At 31.1% G+C, this 12,015-nt stretch overlaps 1 protein-coding gene and 1 long non-coding RNA gene across 2 annotated transcripts; one reads left to right on the forward strand and one right to left on the reverse strand.

The window, feature by feature from the left end:
* Window positions 1-603: 603 nt before the first annotated feature.
* Window positions 604-2,136, forward strand: LOC145958985 (uncharacterized). Its single transcript, XR_014434579.1, has 2 exons — window positions 604-1,441; window positions 1,569-2,136. It is a non-coding gene; the product is annotated as an uncharacterized LOC145958985 (long non-coding RNA).
* Window positions 2,137-3,039: 903 nt separating this feature from the next.
* On the reverse strand, window positions 3,040-6,054 carry LOC145958986 (uncharacterized). The gene is made up of 2 exons (XM_083076824.1): window positions 5,899-6,054; window positions 3,040-5,708 (listed from the first exon to the last, which is right to left on the reverse strand). Exon 2 carries the CDS (start codon window positions 5,701-5,703, stop codon window positions 3,259-3,261), a length of 2,445 nt encoding a protein of 814 aa, XP_082932950.1. The 5' UTR covers window positions 5,704-5,708; window positions 5,899-6,054; the 3' UTR covers window positions 3,040-3,258.
* Window positions 6,055-12,015: the final 5,961 nt, after the last annotated feature.

Raw genomic sequence — 12,015 nt, forward strand, 5'->3', positions numbered from 1 at the left:
TGGTCTTTGACTTCTATAGGTTCATCCTCATTAAGCCATTGAAGTTTATAAGATTTAGGATATGCTGTAGTAGTCATGTTAAGCTTATCAACCAACCTTTAACTTACAAAGTTATTACAAGATCCACTACCAACAATGAGAGAACAAGTTTTCTTAAAAAATTTATGCATAGAATAGAAAAAGGTTCTCTTTTTGTGATTGATCTTGCTCACATGATTGGTTGGTAAGTAACCTTTGAGCAACCAATAGGTCACCAGCACATGGTGCTTCCTCACTAGAACTTAGGCTAGCATCTTCTTCACTTGAGGAAGGTGAGGAAGACAAAGTGATTTATTCACTTAGGATTTCATTTCCCCTCATAATCATGGTTTTCTTTATGGGGCATTGGGATGCTATGTGAACTGATTAACGCTCTTATCATGAGTAATAACAAAACCTTCTATAGTGGGTTACAATTTAATCATCTTAAAATGTTTCTTTTCATGATGGGTAAGTCAACAGCCATTATAGAAAAGTTAGAGTTCAAGGCTGACTAACACATTCTACAACTAGTATTGAGTAACCCGTCATAGAAAGAATATTCTATGACGAGTAAGTAAACACCCGTCATAGAATATTTTGACATATTTAAAAGTATGTCACTCACTACTAGAAAAATATTGTTTAACATCGCTACATTTACATTGGTTCCAATAGAACCGATGTAAATAAGAAACGCGATGACAATTTTGTAAATAAATAGAAGATGTAAGTATATTTACATCAGTTTTGTAGAGAAATGATGTAGATATGAAAAATTCTACATCGGTTTTCTTATTGACCGATGTAGAAATGGAATTACAAAATTATTCTACATCGGTTTACACTTCACCGATGTATATTTTCAAAAGAGAGACAAATTCAAACCCTAATTTCTACCCTACTTCACCGTCGCTCGCTTCTTCACACTCTTGTGTGCTCCTTTGATGTAGCTTAAGGTAATCCTCTCACTCTCCACCCCGACGACGCCGCGGTCAGGGCGGTGCGGAAGCGCTATGAGGGCCTCCTCACAGTCTGCACGCGCGCCATCAAGGGCAAAGGCACCTGGTACTGGGCCCACCTCGAGCCCATTCTTGTCAACAACGCCGTCAAGCTCAAGTGCTCCCGTCACTGGTTCCCGGCCAGGACGCTTATTATTGCTGCTAGGGGTTTTTTCCCACGAGATTCGTTCTTGGAAGCTTCGGTTCGCCAGAGAAAACGGCGCAGCCGTCGCCTCTGTAGGCTTCTACGCAACTGGCTTCTACCTTACCAAATTGGATGCTAGTGGTATCAGCCTCCTTATCCCTTCACGCCTCCTACTCGTTGTTCCTCATCATTGAGCAGCTAGGCCCTCACCACGCTCATTTCCAAGTGAACATGTTATTCTCTCGATGTCTAATACTCACCTAATCTCATAGCGTCAGTGAGTATTTAATTTTTTGTTATTTGTTTCACCTTTACTCTAATGTTGGGGTTTTGTTTTCCCCTTCTTATTGGTGAATTTCAATTGGTTTGTGTTTTTGTTTTGCATTCCTCTTCTCGGCTTTAAGTTTTTCAGCAATTAAAGATTAATTACGAGATCGGAGAGTCATAAGGAGTTATTGTTGAAGTTGCTATCAAGGGGATAATTGGACTCATTATTATCAAAATATTTGGAGTTATGTACCAAGGAAGGTTTTTCCTATTTCTATTTTCTTTCATGTTGCAAAATTTGGTTGCTCAGACAATTATTGGTTTGTTTATTTATAGTGTTTCATGAGGTACCTGGGAAGAAGATGATATGTACCACTAATTAGTGGAGGGCCTTAGTTAGTTAATTGTTAGATTCAATTAGTTTGTTAGGGGAACTGGATAATAGGAGAAAAGCTTAAGTGATGGTGGTATCTTGTTAATTGACAAAAGTTAGGGATTTTGGGCAATTGGAAGGACTAATTGTTGTACTCAGGACATAGATCAGCGCCATTTTCCAAATGCGGTGTCTTTCTCCCATGAATTAAATTAAAAATAAATAACCTCTAAATGTTAGCAGGTTATTATATGTATTTATCCTAATGATGTGGGGCTGATTTATTTAATTGGACATGGATTATGTCTAAGCTACAAAGATCATTAATGTTTGGAATATACCTGTATCTGTTATGCTTGAAATTAGAGAATCTTCAAAAGTCAATTTGTGTCTATTATTTTTGGTATGTAACTTTGAGTTTAGAACATCATTTTACGAGTTTGTTGAAAAATTATACCAGTTTAGTTAGTATGTAAATTAAGCATTATGGATTGTTCGGATTTCCACAAGTTCTTGATTTGGGAGACTCTGATGACTAATGTGGTCATGCATGATTCGAGTTCAGTTAGTATGTAAACAGTTGGATCTCAAACATATTCCTATATGCACTATCATGTCCAATATAATTTAGGTCTGAGGTAGCATGATCTGTTGCTTTAGTGTATTTCAATTGTTTAATATACATTCATGGATAAGATAAATTCTTTATAATTTACATTCAATTAAGGGTGGGAAAAATTATCAACACTAAACTAAATTGATAAGAAATTAATTTGAATTGCATACAAAAATATTGAACTACTAATAATATAAATTGAGCGAAACTCTTTTTCAATTCAATTTTAAAAAATTGAATAGCTGAAAGATCAATTTAGTGTACTACTAAACTATTTTCCTTTAGAGTGTATAAAAAAAACAAAAGTGAGCCTTTTTATTGCTGCCTCTAGCTATTTTCTTTATTGCTTCTATGTTTGAAGAAAAAGGAAAAGATTTTATATACCCACGAGATTGCTACTTTATTATATTATTTTACTATTTTTATCACGTAACCATGTATTGCATTTGAACACTAATTAGTATTGTGTCAATGATCTTTGTTTTGAATTCCATGATTAGACCCTTATCCATCACATTGATAATATAGGTATTTAATTGTTTAGGACAACATTGTTCATAAAGTTCTTTTATATATACATTTTTTTGTTTTTTTTTAAATTTTCCAATGTTTGGGTTTTTACGTTGTAGAATGCAGGGACGGAGCCAGGATTTCAATACTGGGGGGCCGAGAATAAATAATATATAATTTATAATAAATGAAAATTAAAGTATCAAAAGCATATTATCTGACAAAACTAGATAATAATTAACATAATTTAATAAAAATTATTTCTCATATTTACATTTGATAAATATATCGAACATATTGCAAGATCAAGTTATTCAAGTATGTACCTTTATTTCTTAAGTTGTGCCCGTCGTTGTTTCATGAAGTAAAAATCATCAATTATCATATCAGTTGTAAATCTTCGTGCAATCTCCTTCTCAATATAAACAATCATGTAGTCAGTAAGAAAACCATCTTCCATCTTGTTGCGCAAACTTGTTTTTATAATCTTCATAGCTGAAAAAGCATGTTCTGTAGTTGCTGTTGACACGGGCAGAGTAAGAACAAGTCGTATCAATCGATCAATTAAAGGATAAACATTTGATTTGCCAACCTCTACTAGTTTTTGACATAATTCACCAAGAGTTGACAAATTATGAAATTTGGGATCCTTTGGCACATCAAACTCATAATGTTGCAATTCATATTCCATATGAATCATTTCTTGGTCAGAAAAATCTGAAGAGTAAAATTTCTTAGCTAGACTACAAATATCACAAGCATTAAATGATTTGAATGCATCTTTAGGATCCAAAGCTACACTCAACATAAGAAGTTCAGTTGATTGCTCGCTGAATCTACTATTCAATTCTTTCAATTGATAATCTATCGCTGCAGTAAATATATCTACACGATAATGATGCTCAACTGTCACAGAATCCTTTTTAAGCCGAGTTCGAATTATGTCAGAGTAAGTAGCACTCATATCAGGAATTGGTACACCTCGGCTATTGCAAAAAGAGTTAACATTTTCTAAAAGAGAATCCCAACCAAAATCCCTTAACTTTTGAATTAGTGACTTTGTGCTAGAAACCAAACACATAACATTCACAATGTCTTGATTCTTTTGCTGCAAAGCTTGACAAAGCTTGTCTGTGATTCCCATAATTTCTTTCATAACATGTAAAATGAAAACAAATTCAAAAGACATCAATACTCTGAAAGCATAAGTAGCATCACCTCGTTGAGAGCCAGTTCCATTAACCACCAAATCTTCAAGAACTGAAGTAGTTGCATTAAACATGCGTAGAAGGCTACATATTGAATTGAAATGAGAACTCCATCTAGTATCTCCAGGTCTTTGTAGTGTGCCAATTTGATTAGCTCCCCTCCCAGTTTCAATCTCATCATTTGCAACCAAACGTGCAATTTCAGTCTCATAAGCATCATGTAACTCATCATTGCGTTTGCAAGAAGAACACACAACATTAACAATCCTACTCAAGTTTTGAAAAAAAGCATGAACATCACTTGAATCTTTAGATGCAGCAACAATAGCTAATTGTAACTGATGAGCCAAACAATGTACATAATATGCATAAGGACATTCTTGAAGAATAAGAGCTTGCAAACCATTCCACTCTCCACGCATATTACTAGCTCCATCATATCCTTGGCCTCTAATATTTTCAATGTTGAGATTATGATTAGACAATACTAAACAGATTTCTTGCTTAAGAGTGGATGATGTAGTATCTTTCACATGTACTAAATCCAAGAAGCGCTCTTTAACAAATCCATTCTTATCAACAAATCTAATAACAATAGCCATTTGTTCTCTCTTAGATTCATCTCGAGCTTCATCAATAATCAAACAAAATTTTGCATCACCAATCTCTTCTCGAATTTCATTTTGCACCCTTCTAGCAAAAACATTTAAAATTTCTTTTTGAATAGTAGGTGAAGTGTATTTTGCATTTTGAGGAGCATTCTCCAAGACAACTTGATCTACTTCGTTATTATAAGAAGCTAAGAGTTTAATCATTTCAAGAAAGTTACCTCGATTTGTTGACCACAAACTCTCATCACGTCCTCTAAAAGCACAAGCTTGAAATGTCAACCATTTAACCACATCGATGGATACTTTAAGACGCAACCGATTGCTTAGAATTTGCTGTGAAGTTTGCTTGTTCAATACTTTATCAATGTGGCATGATTGATTCTTGAAATCTTCTAAACATCTAAGAGCAGCATTGTGAACAGAATTAATATTTTTCCCCATGTGAGATAAAAATGCACAATCTTTTCCATTATTCACTTTCTTCCAATTTCTAAATCCTGCCGAAGTGAATGGACTTGGTTTTTTAGAAAATAAAAAACATGGAAAACAATAGGCAGCATCTTTTTCCGGTGAATATTCTAACCAAGAAAACATTCTAAACCAATGAGCTTGAAATCGGCGAGGATGATCTTCAAGACCTGAAAGTGGATACAAATCCATTAAAAATTGATATGGTCCAAACTTCACATACGCCCTACGAATATCATCTTGTTGATTAATAGGATAGTTCCAAATTTGTAAACGTTTTCCAGGATCGCGAATCAAGGTACCACTCTCAATTGTTTCTTGTTCAGTCCTCAAAGCTTTGGGAGGAGGTGGCTGTTGCTCATCAACTTCAGCAACATCATCAACATTTGTATCTAAATTTGAAATTGGTGTATTAGACAGTGTTTCTTCATCATCTCTCTCTTTTCTTTTGAAAAATGATTCAATAGTTGTCTTCCTCATCTTCATTGAACCTAAAAGAATTTAAAACTATAAAAATCATACGAAATAGGCAACAACACTAACACAGTAACACTCTTAACAAATTCTAATTAAATTGAGGGGAAAAGGGTTTTCAGCATAATAGCAAAGGGGAAAATATTAAAACAATTAAAAGAAAACATTCATTAAAATATTAGTAACAAAAAAGAAGTGTTAATTTACCTTTTGAAGAACTAAAATAAAAAGAGAGATTGAAGACGCAAGGAGCCAAGGAGAGATTGAAGAACCAATGATGCGGTGCAGGTGTTGTTATGAAATAAGAATCAATGACGAATTGATGATTATTGATTGACGTGGTGCAAGCTGTGAATTGTGATGCTAACTAGTCAATAGTCACTACCCAATCCTATTCCTATTGCCAGTGTTACTTGAGAATTGAGAAGGCAAGAATTGGAATGATCAAATGAGGCGCTACATTTTTTTAAAAAAAAAAAATTCCAAAGTGATACCACATAGCAGGCCGTACCAGAAGTCCAAAAGTTGAATAAAAAAATAAATTTGGGTTATTCATTTAATTATACATATGAGTTTATATTAAAAATAGGGGGTGCCATATAGTAATATATATGTATATAAAAAAAATTAAAATTGTTGGGGGGGCCGTGGCACCCATAGGTCCCCCCTTGGCTCCGTCCTTGGTAGAATGTATATCGATCTTATTCTTCTTATTTTCCATGCAGGCTTACGGTTTGAGGAAATTGCAGGAGCTAATGTTTGGCATTGTCATGTGTGGGCCACTTATCATGTATGTTCTTCTTTTGTGCTTCCTATTTTTTTTTTTTTACCTTTGCCAATGTTTTTTCTACTACTATTTGGATATATTTAAAAGCTGAAAAAAATGAAGCATGAAACCTTTTCAAAAAATATACTGCTCTGACATTCAGTCAATTTACTAAAAGGGTTAAACTGTTAAATTTGTGAAAAGTGACAATACTATGATGCCATGAAGCAAGATATAGGTGCTTTAGAGTGGAATGATAGTTAAACATTAGAGACACTGCCCATAAGAAGAAAGTTATTGTTGGAAAATGGGTATACAAAATTAAGTACCACTATAATCTAACAATTATATAAGCATTATAAGGTTGGGGTATGTGTTTAGAGATAATTAAAAGGAAGAAATTGATTACAATGACCACTAAAACAAATCAGCAAAATAGCAATAGACAATTAGCAAAAACAAAATAACAAAATAGCAATAGACATTTAATTATAACAACAAAACTACTTTGCACAACAAATGTGAACATCAACTCATTTGGAAGGATTAAGGAACAAAAAATCTGACTTGCTAGTCTTATTAATTTTCCTTGCCACTTTAGGATCTCAATTAGTTATCAAGTTTTTTCGGCAATATTTTATGTTTTATTAATTGGCTTTAATTTATGTTTTATTAAAGGAAAATACTTCTTTCGTTACTATTTTGATTATAATCGAGTGATTAAATATTTTTTAAGCTACTACACATTACATGGTGATTTTTGTTACTTGATTGAAAAAGTTTAAGAGGGAAGAAGTTGGTAAACTATGTTATCATTGATGCTATTTAACCTCTTCAATTCACTTTGCGATAGACATATCAATGTTTTGTTACGATGTTTATCATTAATGCAAATGACAAAATATAAATTTATGCATCTGTTTATGTTTGGCAAGTAAAATATATTTAGATTTTGACAATAAGAATTTTGACATTTAAATATACCTTTTAACACTTTACAGTTCTTTTATTAGTTTGTGTAATTTCCATACAAGGTATTGACTCTTTTCCTTTCTTTCATTTTTATTTTGATATAGGGAGCAGTGTACGATAAACATTTGTTTTTGATTGGCAGTGTGGTGCCAATATCGTTCCCACTTGCAAATTGGATACACAATTGGGTTTGCTTGTTTTTTTATTTTATTCAAATTTGGCACTATTTTTCCTACACGTTTGGATTTCCATTTCATTTTTATGGTTATGTTGCTGCTAGGTGTCATCAATATTTATTTGTTTTATTGAAATTCATACATAAGCATGTATATATTAGAATTTGTTTGTGTGATTTTTGTTTTTGTATTTTGGTGGTCAAGTTAATCTTGATGTATAGTATTTGTCCATTATATATAGATGAAAAATCAGTCTAATATATATATATATATATATATATATATATATATATATATATATATATATATATATTCATTACAAGTAATAAAAAAAAATCTAGAAACAAAAATATTTATAAAAAAAAATGCAATCTACATCGGTTCTCGAGAGAACCAATGTAAATTTATGCATAAATCTACATCGGTTCTCCTCACAACCGATGTAAATTTCTATATAAATCTACATCGGTTTTTCTGACAACAGATGTAAATTTATGCATAAATCTACATCAGTTTTCATGAGAACCGATGTAGATTTATGTGTAATCTACATCGGTTTTTAAACCGATGTAAAAATGTATACCTTTTCTAAGTCGCTTTATTCTACATCGATTTTAGAACCGATATAGATAACTTCGTAGAACCGATGTAAAATATGCATCCTATAGTAGTGACTATGTTAGTTTCTATATTATACATATAAAACCCCATATAGGAAGTGTGTCAAAAAATTCTCTTTTACACTAGTGATAGTGATAATTATAAGCTTAAATAATTGCTTCAATTGGATAAATTCACCGGGAGTACATGACAACAAGCACAACACCTAATCCATTTGAATTCATAATAACAACGAATAAATGATTTTGTATAAGCCTTCTCAATTTCATTTTCAAACCCTTCAACAATATACCATGAAAATGAACATCATTGTAGTGACAAAAGTCATAATCTTGATCATCCACTTCAACTTATGGGAGGATCCATTTCATCCTAAGAATAAGATAAAGAATGAAGCAATAATTAAAATTAGGTGGGTTAGGAAGCTCTACAAAATCTATAAATTTGAGTACTTGACTCTATTATACTTAATACATCACAAATCACCATAAAAAAAATATCTTTGCTATCAATATTTTTCTAACCACGTGGGAATTCATTGTATATAAAAATGAAGTAAATAGTGATTTTAGTTACCTTTAAGATAAGTTGTTAGGGAGATTCAATATTTATATTTATCAACAATGATGAGTGAATTAAGATAATAGAATAATCAATCTAAGTGAAACTTCATAGTAAATACCTCATCATTCGTAGTATCCATGTTATTATATCTTTCAAGAAGCCTTTGTCAATTCTTAGGTAGTATATTTTGCAATTTTGCGTTGCTTTTTTGAAATTAAAAAAGAAAGTAAAATGGTAATCAGAGAGTTACTTAGAAGAAAACCCCTTATAGAATAGAAATCTTATTCCAAAATAGAAATCTTGGGAAGCATAATAGCCCGGGTAGTAGAAATCACTTAATGTAGAATAATGTGAGTTTTTTTTTTTTTACTTTCTTGTTCAAGATTTGGAGGGCTAACAAATGTGAGACTTTCATTCTAGCTTTCAAAATTTTGCTCCCTCATGCCCTTAGTGAGATGATAAAGGGGTAACAAGAGAGAGGTGTTCAATATATTGAAACGTGGAAGAAAACTTTGCAGAAATATAGCCTCATTCTTTAGTTATTTTTTCCATAACTTTACTTTTTAGAAAATAAGAAAATAAGTTGAAAGATATTTACTCTAAAATTATTTTAACTAATATTTTATCTTATGCATCACACAATTTAATTTTTATATAATTAAAATTTATAATAAATTATATATAAATAAATGTTGTATTTAAACATCTAAATTATATTAAAAATTGTATAAATAGATATTTTTAAATATATAATTTATATTTTATATTTATCATCAATAATTTATATTATGATACAAAATTATTTTTAATTATTGATAATTTATTTTATAATATTAAAATTTAATTTAAAAATAAGTATCATAAATAAAATTTGAAATAGATAAAAAGTTATAAGAATTTCTAATTAAAGGCTCTATCATTAAAGAAAAATCCCTACAAATACTCTCATTAAAGATAAATCTTTACTCTTAAAAACACTCTCATGTGTAACATTCCATGGAACTTAGCTCTTTCTAAGATGTTCGATCGTTTCTATGATCAACGAATGTCCTCACAAACCAACATATATAAGACTAGTTTTATCCTCACTCTCATACTTTCTGGAAAATTTCCCAAAATGTCACCTATTCCTAAAATGCCCCAATTCAAACACACTTAACTATGGAGTTTTTATGTGATGAGCTACCAAAAAGTAGATATATATTGTTAGTATATGTAGTATAAATTAAATCTTTTAAGCCATCCTCAATCACATAGTCTCACACTTGTACAAATCTTTGGATTCCTTTGATTCTAGTGTGTTTGAGCTATTACATTATGCAAAATAGTTGATTGTGTTTAACATATAGAGGTTGATTTATTTCATATAATAAAATATATAAAATAAAAAAAAATTATCATTAGATAATAAATCAAGATTTAAAAAATTATTATCTTTCATTGTTAGTTTAATTTTTTTTATTATATATATGTGCGTGTGCATGGATGGATTAAATTACTCTAGTGTGACTTTTACCAAACTATTACATCAGTAAAAAACTTTCAATTGAATGATATTTTCTCAAAACTCACTGTTTGATTTGATAATTCATTTCACCAAAATTATTTGATAACTTATTTGTATAAATCAAAATGGACATAATATATACTCTTCAAAATATTCTATAATATAAGTAACCAAATTATCTTCTTATTGTTGTTGAATTTTAAAAAACTTTGACATAAACATTTCAAAGTAATATAAAGTTATAATCAATGGTGGATTTTACGTAAAGTTGTTGAATGATATAACAATTGTAAAAGTTACACTTATATAATTTGATCTCTGCCTATTTATATTTCGTAGTATAACTTTTACAACTATTAGATAGTTCAAAAACTTTTAATTAGATGATGTTTTCGAAATCCGTTGTTAGATTTAAAGTCCCTTTCACCTAAATCATATATACTAAATTTTATATTAATCCAAAATTATTTGATACCTCTTTATATAATACAAAATTGAGGTAATATATATTTTTTAAAATATACTAAAATATGAATCACTTGATTATCTTTTTTATTATTTTTCACTTTTTTTACAAAATTTGACATGCACATTCAAAGTAATCCTCGATAGAAACTAGTCATTGGAAAAATCAATGGTTGTTCCGTACCAATAAAAAGATTATAAAAAAATATAAAGTTAAAATTCAAAAATTAGGTGTAAGAGGATGTAAAACAAATTTCTTATCTTTATGGGTGAGGGATATTTCATTAGTAAGACCATTATGATGGATTTTCTATCAAATTGTCATGGTCTTCCTGAGAAAATATGACAAGCTTTCAAGGGAACTACATTACATAAAACTTTATCCTTATGAATCTTAAAAGAAAAGTTGACCTTCACTTGTTGATTTACTACCATATCTTCTTTTTCATTAAGCCATTGAAGTTTGTAAGGTTTTAAATGAGGGAACAATTGGAACTTGATCCACTAACAACAATGAGGGAACAAGTTTGTTCTAAAATTTTACATCTTGTATGAAAGATGTTCTCTCTTTGTGAAGTGCTAATTTCAAAAGGTTTCCTTCCAAGAAGACTTTTAATCAATAAAAGATCGCTATCACAATGATAAACATTCTCTATCTTGGAACTCACCCCCCTTTTCTTCACTTCTGATGGGGGACCATCCTTGAAGCATCATATAGGGCCTATCACAAGGTCCATGGCTAGAAGGGTAGAGGAAGATGAATAACACACCACACCAAAAGCCACGATCATCATGTGTGCGAATTTTGAGCCCTCTCCTTAGTTTGTTGTTTTCTTTTCCTATTTTTCCCTTGTGCTTTGGGGTACATTAGATATTAGGATTTTATTTTTTATTTCTATTTAGCCTTTGTATTATGGGGCAAAATTAGTCTTAGGATTTATTTTAGGACTTAAACCTTATTTTATAAGGTCAAAATCCATTTCTTCCTTTTTCTAGACCTAAGGGTACTTTAGTCTTTTAGAGAGATGGGAGCCATTTCTTTTAGGCTGCATTTAGGATTCATCTAAGGTGCATTTGCACTTAGAATTTTTGTCCAAATTCCCCATGGAACCCTAGATGCCACTGTCCCTCCCTATAAGTACCCTAGGTCATCCACCTTGTAGCCACTTTGGAAATTAATGAACATGAGTGAGCCTTTGTGCCTCTTCATTCCTTCCTTAGTCCCTTAGGAACTCCACGACCCCCTATCCTCT

Source organism: Cajanus cajan, chromosome 6 (genome assembly GCF_000230855.2).
Source record: "Cajanus cajan strain Asha chromosome 6, NIPB_CcT2T_4, whole genome shotgun sequence".
In the NCBI taxonomy this organism is placed as follows: Eukaryota; Viridiplantae; Streptophyta; class Magnoliopsida; order Fabales; family Fabaceae; genus Cajanus; species Cajanus cajan.

Excerpts from the sequence above, each read along its gene's own strand:
- LOC145958986 (XM_083076824.1), bottom strand. The coding sequence starts at position 5,703 with ATGAAGATGAGGAAGACAACTATTGAATCATTTTTCAAAAGAAAAGAG.